The following is a 12,628-nucleotide window of genomic DNA, read 5'->3' on the forward strand; positions in this document are numbered from 1 at the left end:
TGACTCTGATAAATTTCACGTGAAAGCTGGATTGCATCAGAGCTTAATGCTTAGTTCTTATTTATTTGTCTTAGATTGCATAACAGGGTGATATTACCAACAGTATTCGCTGGTGCTTAATGTATGCTAATGATGTAGTGTTGGTAAGAAATTCTAAAATAGATCAAGAAAAAAAGCTGAAACCGTCGAGAGAAGCTCCCAAAGAAAAAGGTTTAAAACTTAGTAGTAGGTCAAAAACAGAGTATTTTGAATGTTCATTTAAAGATAACGTTACTACTACAAATAAGATAATAACTTTGGATGGTGAATTGGTTGCGAAAAGTAATAAGTTTAAGTATCTATGATCAATAATTGAGAAAAAGAAGGAATATGTTGGGCAATGTGGAAGTGGATAGATGCATGCAGTAGAGTTGAATGAAACAGAAAGAAAACTATGAAACTGCCATAAGACCACAAAATAATAAAAACATATAATAGGGGAAGTCCAGGGGTGGCACCAATTAATGCCAAAATGAGAGAGCATAGGTTAAGACGGTTAGGACATGTTCATGCTCGAGATATGCTAATCACCCAATATGAAGAATACCTGATTTAAAAATTCCTGGAAGTAGTAGGAGAGGTAGGATATACCAGGTGATGTTATATGATCAATATATCCGTTATATTTTAAATTGTGTTAATGTAGTGTTTACTGAACTATCATTTTCTATGTCATTCATTTTCTTATTCGTTGTCGGAAAATTGTTATTTCTTCCCATATCGTTATGAATATCAATGTCTACATATTGGTCAGGTGAGACTTCCTCGTGTCCGAATTTATAGATATTTAAGTATCAAGGGAAGAAGAATCTAGAGTTTTCAGTTTTCACAAAATACTTGTAAGTGAAATCCGCATCAATACTTACCCTCGTTATTTTAATGTACGTGCTGCTACTTGAACACAACTTCCAACTCCAAAGTTTCGGTATCACACTTCTATTAAGCAAAATAAATGATTAAAACAGAAAACTTGACAACATTGAACAATAATTCTTTACAGAATTCCCAATTTTTAATTAAACACTCATTTAAATTTGACTTTGTCCCATAGATGTAGTAATAACGAACTAGGTATAGAACTCAGGGAAAATAATTGAAGCTGATTTTTTGAAGTTTAGTGCGCGTGTGGTCCGCTCGGTGAAACTAGTAAGTGGGCAAAAAAATCTGAGTAAGTGTATTGGCTTATACCTACCACAACAATTTCTAAGACGGAACATGTATTTTGGTAAGTATCAAAGTCTATTAATTTAAACTCTGCCTACCATCTTCAATATTATGAATTGAAATGACATCCTATCACCATCTAACAGTGATGGCCGTAGCGCAGTGGCTATATTACTGACCTAACAAGCTAGAGCATAAAGAAGTAAAATAATATTCTTTGAAGATAATGAAATAGAAACTGATATAGATTTGCTTCCAAAAGAGTTAAACATTGTGTTGGTAGGAAATAAGAAATCTAAATTAAAGGATTGTATCGATTTTTTATATACGTGGATTTATTATTGGGAAAAATTTTCCCAAGCTGAAGTGTTTATATTGTATTCAATGTTTATTTAAACCCCAAATCTGATCATTCTTATTCTTTTGTTGGGGAATTTAGCAGTTTAAAGAATAATGGTGGGTTGGTATATTACCACAAAAGATACTTTTCAGGTTGTGGAAAATACAGAAAAAGCCTTGGTCTTGGCTACTGCTGACTTTAAAAATGTTTCGTATGTGAATGCTAAGATAGTCAATGGCATTATTCTGTCTTTAGTAAATAATCTTTTTTCGGGCAATGTTTTCTATTTATGTACTGAAGTAGTAGATTTCCGTTGTCACCGTATCGAGCTCATTAAGCTAACTAGTTATATTATTTTATTTGATAATTCTCAGATTTTGTATAAAAAACATAATTTTTTTGCTAATATACCTACATTGTTGTAATAATAATTAAAAATCAACAATGACCAATTCGTTTTGTTTTCTTAAAATGTATTTACTAAATTGTGTTGTAACATGAGTTTTAAAAAAGCTGCCGTGGTCACACTGTCCAATGAGAAATTTATTGTCATTGCTGAGTTTTGAATTCAGGTCTCAATAATGTGTGTGTGTGAAAAATGAACGAATAATGTTCTGAAGCTATTTTCTTGTGGCATTTTAACTTAATTTATATTTAAATGGGAATAAGCCACAATTAAAGGTTAAAATATGTTTATTGACGTTTCAATTTCCACTTCGGAAATCGTTCTCAAAATACAAACATTAGTGTATAAATACATAAATGGATATATTTACTAAAGTTTAATTCCATAAGCGATGCAGGGCATATAAACAACTATAAATTTAACAGATAATTGTTAAAGATGTTCCAAATGAGTCTACTCGTTCCGATAAGTAACAGTATAATTATGACACTTTATTAATTTTTTTCTTTTCTCGACTATTAGTATTTATTGCATAGTAAATAAATTATTGTTATCACTGAATACATAGTAAGTGAAAAAATAATCCGATTTATAAAATTAATGAATGTTTTATGCATACATGCAAGTAACAGTTCTTAAAGAATATTTAAAAACTAACCGAAATGTCAATCTTTATGTCGTTACTGCCGACGTCATCGGAACTCATACAGGTTCGGACACGATTTAAGTAAAGTACATTCGTTTAGCAAATTCCCATCTGTAAACAAACGCACCTGTTGATATTCGCCATCTCATTCGTCAAAAGGCTATTAAATATAATTTATTGCACTAAGCCAGACGTATTCTCATGTTACAGATACAAACTTGCCAGTCTGTTTAAATTCAAATTGTAGCGTGTTGGTTTTTAAGTTAATATATTGTGTGTTATATGTTATAGTTATTGTTAAGTTATTTACTTGATCTACTATTACTATTTACACTGGTCGTGTTATTTTTTAGAATTAAGTTTAAGTGTGATTTAATGATTAAATTTCAAGAAATTCTTACACAAATAGTTTCAAAAGTAAATATTTTTAAAAATCATAATATGATACACCTCAGTACGACTCTGTTTGGCTTTCACGTGCGTTTGGGAATATGTAAAATGAATGTAGTTTAGGTATTATATATTATATATTAGGTATTGCAATTTTGTAATTTGAATCGATTTGTAAGTAATTTCTAGCCATCTTGATGGTTAAAGGACAATAAATTATATTTATGCTGTTACTGTTGAATTAGCAATTATTTGTTGCGCGATTTAAAACTATTTAAGTATATATTTTTATTTGCATAACGACCCTATCTATACGTGATTGTGATTACTGTAACAGTAACCACGTATTTCAATAACAGATATTGAAACCAAAAATGTCATCCACTGATTCTGCTGATGAATTGGTTGAAAATGCATGGAATCCTCCTCGAAAATGAAGTAAAGGAAGCCCTCTTAGCGTTGAAGTTAAAGAAATCATTTTAAATGTGAAAAACAAGAAAATCACGGGTTAGTGGTTAAGATATTGTGAAAAAAGTGGCCAATAAAGTTGGAGTTTGTAATAGAAGTGTGTTTACAGTGATCAAGGAATACAAAACAAATCATCAATTCGCTAAACCAAAAGTATGTCTGACCCGGAAAAAGAAGTTTGACAAAATTGATGATTTTGACAAAAATGCCATTAGAAGACTGGTTCATAATTTTTTATGAGCAACGAAATACCCACCGTTGATAAGGTTTTAAAGAAGGTGAACATATGTTAATATCTTCAAAAGATAAAAGCTTATAGAGAGGAGAAGCGGAAAATATATTATCTAGATGAGACAGGTTGAACGCTGGCCATACAAAGCCTAAAATAGTCAGTGCTTGTTAATGTAATATATGCACATATGTGTATGTGCAGTAATTAATTAAATAAAAACTTTCAGTCGTGTGAGAAAATGGAGAGGAAAAGTTCCTAAAAGGCATTCAACCCATCTAGACCTAAGTGTAATCTTAAACGCACGGGATAGAAATCTTTTTTGTAATTGTTTTGTGTTTTGGCATAAAACAATCGTTTTGCATGCTTACAAGTTCAGTTTAATAAATCAAGTCTCAAACTTCATTATTCCATGCAAAAAATCACAAATAAAGCTAACATAAGCGAGATCTTTCATTTTTTTTATTCAATTCAGTTTAGTTTTAAAGTTCTTGCCCCCTTATTTTTTCCGCCGAAATATAGCGCCCTCTAGCCGGCTTCAATTCTGTCCTAATAAAATCATAGGGCGTTTGGACCTCTTAGGTTATTTAATTCTGTGTTTTGTCCTTATGTCAAGGAATATATTATTTTTATTTGCAATATACGATACAAAATGTTATATTTTAGTGAATGTACACAAACTAGTAATCATTTACTATGTTATTTCTTATGAGATGAAATTTACTGGTTAGGGAATATCATACTTGTTAGGTTGGTAGCTGTACTCTCGAATAATATTTGTTAAGCTTTGCGCAACGCAAATTCACTGTTTCAAAAATACAAATCTATTGAAAGTGATCTGCGAAATGTTTACAAGAAAATCTTTCATAGTGTTATTATTTTTAGTGTATATAGGTAAGTATAAAAAATATTTTTAAAATTAATTAAATGTCACCATAGAATGAAAGAAATATACTTAAATAGCTCTATAAATAACTATGTACAGTTATTTATTTATATCAGTTTCTACTGATTGTTCGTCTTATTCATTTACAGATGTAATATTTTAATAAAAATAAATAAATTTGAGAATTTTTTAAATAATATCTTCGAGTATTAACATCCAACATCTATTTTAATATTTAAAGATTATTGATTCGTTTTTATATGAACGCACACACTTGTTGATTATAAATTATTTACACATGGAAAACCTTTAAACGTGCCCTCTTTACTGGGTAGTCGAATCAAAAGGTATTTATAGACGTGTGAGAATATATCTGAAATATTTGAAAACGTTGTACAAAAGGTATTGACATAAATTCCTTCAATTTAACGAAATTATTATTTTTCTAGACAATTTTCTACTCGTGATAAACGGCATAAACTTATCTATTCGTGATAGTAAGTAGCTTTTATAGTATACAGTTAGATATATACAGAGTACTTCAAAAATGAGTATATGAATATAACATTTCTTACAATAAACAGAATCCTTAGACTCTATTCATTTTAGCCCAATATGATAGACGCATCTACTGTGATGAGTAATTCCTTATTCTAAGATTCTGTTATTCGTATTATTTATTTCGACGGTTACCGTATTTTTATTTAAAGATTTAAACGGTTTCCAAAAAATATTTTTAATATTCTTGAAAATAAATATTTATCATATCTGGCTTGACTTCATCTCCGAATTTCTTCCAATTCATAAATAGATTCGTCGTCGTCGTCGGAGTCAGAAGAACTCTCAATACTTAATTCTTCAATTTCATCTGCTTCTGAAAAATAAAATGAAAATAATAAATTGTTGTTTTAAAAAATTGATTTTACATTTAAATAGGTATGGGATCGTTCAAATTGATGGTTACTATACTATTTTAATATCATCGCTGCGTCTGCAAAATCAGGCCAATTATTTTCGTTTTGAAATTAATTTTAATTCAAAATTGAATAAAATTTTTTATTTAAAAAAATCCTTAAGGTATATTATTATAAAAACCCTGTGGGGCTACATCAAAGAACGCTTTCTGAATAAATATTCCATCAGTGCTACCTGGATTTACATATGTGAAGCCACTAAATATATGGGTAAAAACCCTGTAAATGTAGTAACTTTGAAATACATCTTTGATATTTAAAAACTATGATGTTTAAGTTATAAAAGGAATTGATCACATGGTAACGTAGGACTCCACTAGGGTTGCTAGTGCTTAGTTGTTGATAGCAACTGTCCTCACAGATACTTCGTCCAAGGACTATCAACCCCAGTGAAGTCCTACGGTACCATGTGATCAATTCCTTTTATAACTTAAACATCACAGTTTTTAATTATCAAGGACGCAATTCAAAGTTAATCTAATTACACTGACCGGCAAAAAAAGTGGCCACCCTATAAATTTCCGAAAATAAAAATTTATTGGAAGTTTTATGCACTGTTTCATATTGTATACTCAACATTTTTTAAATCTTTCATTTTTAAAACAAAAAATGACCATTACTGCTTGATTCCTGAGCATAATTTATTTAATTAGAAGGATACAAAAGAAAATCGTGTAATATCGCAACAAATTACAAACAATAAAAATTATGAGTGAACTTGAAACAAAATTGTATAACATCGAGTATAATGCCCTACAACATTAATAACCATTTGCATACGATTTAGAAGGGAAAAAACAAATTTTGAATAAAAATTTGAGAAATACATTTATATTTTTCACGAAGCATGTTTTGAAGTTCTGCAAGACTTTCTGACAGGCCTCGTTGACTTCCAACCCTACGATGAAGTTCATCCAAAAGATGTTCGATAATATTCAGATCAGGGCAGCAGGCTGGCCATTCTAGAGTATTAATACCTACTTCCCCCAAGTAATTTGTCACGATTCCTATAGTATTCGGCCGTACATTATCATGCATAAAGACGAAATTGTATCCAATTAATGGACTCAATCGAACTACTGCTTCTACCAAAACATTCTTGATGACATCACCACCGCCAAACTTTTTTCTATGGGACATACAAGCTTAGACATACTTTTTATTTCTCCGACTCCAAACCCTCTCTCGGCTATCGCCAGACTTTAAACAGAACCGCCATTCATCAATAAAGAGAATTCAGCTCCAATCCTGTATATCCCAGTTTTGATGTTGTTGAACAAAATTAATCGATTCCTACAATGTCTGGGTTGTAATTCGAGAACAATAGCCGGCTTTTTGCCATTAGTTCTCTTTCATTGAGTCGTCTTCCAACCGTTCTCTCACATTCCACAGATGGAAACTTGACTTTTTCCGTCTTGTAGCAATGTAATAATTCGAACATCATGTATTGTAGATAACACCATGTCTTTAATTATTCATTTAGTCGAAATCCACGTTGGAAAAGCTAAATTACTGTTTAGTTAAGTGTTTTGAACTTAGAAGATAAACAGCGACTATAGAAAACAACAACCTCAAAACTATCAAAAAGAAGCATACATGATCGCAATAAATATTTAAATTGAGACGCAATATGAAACAGTGCATAAAACTTCCAATGAATTTTTATTTTCGGCAATTTATAGGGTGGCCACTTTTTTTGCAGTTCAGTGTACATTTAAAGGATTTTTACGCACATATTTAGTGGCTTCTAACATGTAAATCTAGGTACCACTGATTCCGAAAACGTTCTGTGATCTTTTATATTATTATACCTTTTATAAAGGAATTTTTTAATAAACATTTTTGTGATACATGGTATACAGCCAACTACAGGAATTCAGTTTCCTTGTTAAAATTTAATAGTTTTCATAATATAACTGTTTGATGTTATCTCAATGAGTTTCGAATGTAACAAAAATCACCGTGTATAATTTCTTCAACTATGAGGACACTAGATAACGTACAATATTTTTTGTGTGAATTTTTGGTTAAATGTTAATGAACTATTATATGTATTTATATATTTAAAAACATTTCTAATGTGTTATAGCTAGTAAATTAAGATGATCGTATAAAAATAATTTTCAATAATATGCCATGGTATAAATAATTATCGGCGGAAGTCCTAACCACCTGCGATTGAGGCTTTATGAAAAAAATAAGTATTTTGAAACAGATATATGCGGAAAATCTTACTATAGAAAATTAATCTGGTAATAACGTATTTAAAATGTAAGCAAAAAGTGATCACATAGTTATTTGGATTAATTAACACTATATTGATGTCTACTGAAATATAGATGGCTCATTTTAAGGAGCTATTCTTGTCAGGTTTGAATTTTTGCGACTATTCTTTCTGCTTTAGGTTCCTTCTACTAACGGAAGTTGGAAATCATCATTGTTATCTTAACCTTATTAGCAGAATTTCTAAGGAGATCTTGTGAACTTAGCCTCACCGTCTTAGATTTCTTAGCGTCTTATCCAGGACATTATGCGTCTATTTGGATTTCTCCATCCTAGTATTTTTCTTTGCAGAATCAATTTAAGTAATGCATACTTCTTTCTTCTCAATATGTGATCTTTTTTTTTCTCTGAGGGTGGAAATTTTTAAAAACCGTACCAGGTTAACCCATCTCTAGGCATAGCCTAGATGCCTTCCTGTTATTCTGCCTATCAACTAAAACCACCCTCTTCTACTTGTTTGCAGTTTACTATCGCACTTACCGTACTTCGAAAGTGGGATGGCCGCTGTAAGGCTGACGACACTTTTGGAGCACTACCTTCTCTTATCTATATCTTATCTCTGTCGTTGGTTCGGCTGGTGTTTCTCTTCTTCTTCTTTCTTTTTCATTACTGTTCGAATGTAATTATGTACAATGTTCCATCTCTCCTTAATTCCCGTCATCTTCACGATCATCTCCCTCACAGTCATAGGGTTCATACCTATTTCTCTACATATGCTGTTTCTCTCCACTGTCCATCTGTTAAACTCCAGCATTATGAGAGTAACATGACCTGTGAGCACTTGCGTCAGGAAGTAATCCAGTCGCCTGTGACCATAGTCCACCCCGTCCTTTAGGCTCGGGATCAGCATGTTGGTCCATTGAGCAACATCTTCCCTGTTGTTCCACTCTTCTTGCCATCTTTATATTGATCTTTTTCTTTCTTCCTTTTTTATAGCTGCTGTCAAATATTCTTTTCTCTCATAGAGATGTCTCCTTTCTACTGCTAACACATGCAGAGAAACAAAACCCGTAATATCCCACAAGGCCATCGCAGATACAGTCCTGAAGGCGCATGCTACTCGCAACAGATTTGTTCTGTCTACTCGTATCATGACCCCTTTATAGGTCGGTATCTCTATCTCCTCACTCCAGACTGGTGCCGCGTAAAGGATGATTAATTGCATAACCCCGTGTAAGACTCTCCTCCTTTCTGATTTGGGTCCTCCAATGTTAGACATCACTCTCCCCATCGCAGCCGCACTCTTCGCTGCCTTCTGGGCTACCGCCCGTATGTCACTATAATATCTCTATTTGTTATTCTATCGGTCCATGCGATTATGTGCATTCTCCCATAGCATCAACGAACACTATTACACCGTCAAAAAAGTGCATCTCTACTTTTTCTTCTTCTTTTAAATACCCTTGATTGGGAATATTATTGTTCTTAAGGACAATTCTAAGTTTGCTAACGGCAGCCCAAGACGTTACTAAAGTGTTATGATTGATAAGAGAAGATTCGGATGTGTGACTTGACTTTATATGGATCATGAAATTATCTGGGTATGTGAATGTGTTTGAAAATTATCAAAGAAAAGCAGAGAAGTCCAAATTGTGTTAATCGCCATATCTCATTCAATCGGCTTCCTTTCTCTCCATCGCCAACTATTCTCATGTCCTACATCCTCAACATCTACTGTTATATCAAAATTTACACTAGGCTCTCTCCTTTTGTCATTTATTCATCTTTCTCAGCCCACTCCAAATCATTATTTCAATGCATCTAACTTTTCCATCATTCCCCACTTCTTTCTAGTATTCTAAACTTCACCTCTGACCCTTATGCCTAATGTTTTTCATCCTCCATTGCTACATAATAAAATGCAGATCAGACCATTTTATTCAACCTCTATAAACCATTGACAATCACACAATAATTCAATCCCTCACTCATATACATCCCCTCACATTCACATACCCAGATAATTTCATGGTCCATCTAAAGCGAAGCCACATACCTAAATCTCCTCTCATCAATCATAACACTTTAGTAACGTCTTGTTCAGTCAATTTTTCCCTATCACAACAACAATAAAACACTACAAATCATAACTCTAACCAAATAGATTAACCCTGTACCCGTCAGTTTTGCCAATCTTCAATAATCTGTCAACACACATTTAACAAATTTTTATTGAACTCTTGCCATTTCCACATATTACTTATAACTTACACCCATAAAAAATTTTCAGGTTTCAAATGTAATTTTTTAAAATCCAGGACCTTTTTACTTAAGTTATAAGTTAAGTAATATATACTAGAAGTATTTAAATTAACCAGTCACTCTGACCAACTTCTATATCAATCACACAATTACACACATGAATCAATATTTCACTCGGTAAGAATACATATAATTCACAATATTACAGTGATCCTCACACTTTTAACACATCTGCTTAACTTAGATCATCACCCTTTTATTTTTCTTTATCACATTGTACTTTATTTTCTCTTGCAGAGTCTTTTCTCTTCTAACATCAACATTAAAACATCACATATTATAACTTTAGCCAAACAGAGCCACCTTTAGCCCATCAATTTTTGTTGGTTTTACATATTATGTCAACACACAAGAACATTTAATTAACTTATCCTTTAACATCTAATTATTTATTTATGTTCATGAACTTATAACTTATACTTCTTACATTTCTTAGGTACCAAATGTTGCTTTTTAACATATATAGGGCCTTTTCTACTTAAGTTATAACTTAAGTAATATAAGAACAGTACAGGAGTCCGGCCCCGATATCTAGCAGATCATACAGCTTTATATCGGTTGTGACAAATTATTATTAATTACTAGTAGGTAGTTGAAATTAAAAATATAATCTAATTTTTATACTGTTTGCAACTTAAAGTTAAATGTGACAGTTGTGCACTGAATATCGTAGAATTCTGTGAATACAAAACTGCATTATTAATAACCTTAAAATCAGAAGTTTAAAAGGCAAAATATTTTATCGATTTCAATTCAACTTATCGATTATCGACAACAACTTTTTGCTGGTTCTTGCTTCTAACAAGTAATTAGGCTAGGCTGCTGTTCAATTTTATTAAGTGGCCAGGTCCGGCTTCAGATCCTCTGTGCCAATGTACGTAAAATCTCAGCGGGAAGATGGATGAACCGGAATCAGCTACTACCTCACGAAATACACCAACTACGTCACATATATCTTACTCCAATGCATTAAACAGTTTCAAATATCCTTCAAAAGACCAAGGTATTATACTTTCAGCCATACAAGGAATAAAAGTTTTCGAATATGTAAAAGCTGTTGGATCAATAGTACAGCCCAAAAATATTGTTTGGGCATTCAAAATAGCAAACAACCGCATCTGCATCTACCTCTCCTCTAAATATGTAGTTGATCAATTGCTTAGCTCCCACAAATATATAAATATTGATGGTAACCAGATTGAAGTAAGAAAACTTATAACCCCTGCCCAGAGACTCATCATATCTAATGTATGTCCTACTATACCTAATAGCATAATTGAAGAGCACTTAAAAACTATGGGTATAAAATCCGCCTCCAACATGACGTTTCTACGAGTAGGCATGCAAGACTCAGAATACAGCCACGTACTCAGCTTTAGGAGGCAAATGTTCATAAGTCCTTTAGAAAATGCATCAATTCCTGACTCATTTATAATCTTATTCGACAATACATCATATCGACTATACATTACCATAGATGTTTTAAACTGCTCCAGATGCAAGATTGTCGGACATCACGATTCTGACTGTCCTTCTTTATCATCATCAAGCAACTCAATTAATCAAATGGAAACTGACCACCACGTGAATATACATAACTCTACCAATGAAAAATATAATCAGCTACAAGATCAACCACGAAACCAAGAAGATACCGAAACATTAATGGAACCAGAACCCAATACCATACAAAATTACGCATCAGCTACAAAGGACCAAACCACTTCCTCACAAATAAACAATGAATTACAAATTTTGAATCAACCAAAAATATTCCAAGATAATTCCTTAGTAATTGAAAGCGATAGAAAAACCACTGAAATTACTCCTGCAACTAAAAGACAAATATCCTCTCCTGAAATTCTTGAAAATGACCTACCTCCTCCCGATACTCAAAAACCTAAGAAAAAGCCTAAAACCCAAGAAGATATTCCAATTATTGTAAATCAAATTAAAGAAAAAATTGAAAATAGAAACCCTTCCTTTACACTTACTTTTCATGAAATATGTGATTTTCTGGCAAATTCCCTTCACTCAAAACATCCTGAACGCATTGTTAAAAATTATTCAAATGAAAGCCAAGAAATAAAAGAAATTTTAAACTTTATATATTCTCAAATACAAAATAAAACTTTAAAAAACAATATCACCAGATTGAAGAAGAAACTGCTTCTCAACAGTCCTGCTTCTACTGACGAAACTGGTTAAGAATCAAGTTCTCAACAATAAATAGTTAACACATAAAGAGTTAATGGCCAGCACATTCATATTACAGTGGAACCCCAACGGTTATTTTACACATATAGAATCCATTAAGCTTCTTATACACGAATATCTTCCTTTAGTCATATGCCTAGAAGAGACCCATTTCAGGCACCAAAATGTGACCGAGTTGCAGATCACTCAAGCGGCGGAACAGCAATTTTTGTAAGGGATGACATAGAGTCAACTGAAATACAACTGCAAACAAATCTCGAAATAATTGCAGTGTCAGACACCCACAAAATGAAAATCAATATGTATACTTACCTCATCCTACTG

General features: G+C 32.3%; 2 protein-coding genes across 2 annotated transcripts in view; one reads left to right on the forward strand and one right to left on the reverse strand.

Annotated features, from left to right (window-relative positions):
* The first annotated feature begins 4,466 nt into the window (after nucleotides 1–4,466).
* LOC140442209 (uncharacterized) overlaps nucleotides 4,467–12,628 on the forward strand; it is a 142,029-nt gene continuing 133,867 nt past the window's right edge. The window contains exon 1 of the mRNA XM_072533286.1: nucleotides 4,467–4,576. Coding sequence (XP_072389387.1) covers nucleotides 4,528–4,576 — 49 coding nt within the window. The 5' untranslated portion in view covers nucleotides 4,467–4,527. The remainder of the gene's footprint in view (nucleotides 4,577–12,628) is intronic.
* LOC140440637 (uncharacterized) overlaps nucleotides 5,168–12,628 on the reverse strand; it is a 119,086-nt gene continuing 111,625 nt past the window's right edge. The window contains exon 12 of the mRNA XM_072531008.1: nucleotides 5,168–5,442. Coding sequence (XP_072387109.1) covers nucleotides 5,348–5,442 — 95 coding nt within the window. The 3' untranslated portion in view covers nucleotides 5,168–5,347. The remainder of the gene's footprint in view (nucleotides 5,443–12,628) is intronic.

This window comes from Diabrotica undecimpunctata, chromosome 5, assembly GCF_040954645.1.
Source record: "Diabrotica undecimpunctata isolate CICGRU chromosome 5, icDiaUnde3, whole genome shotgun sequence".
NCBI classification, from domain to species: Eukaryota; Metazoa; Arthropoda; class Insecta; order Coleoptera; family Chrysomelidae; genus Diabrotica; species Diabrotica undecimpunctata.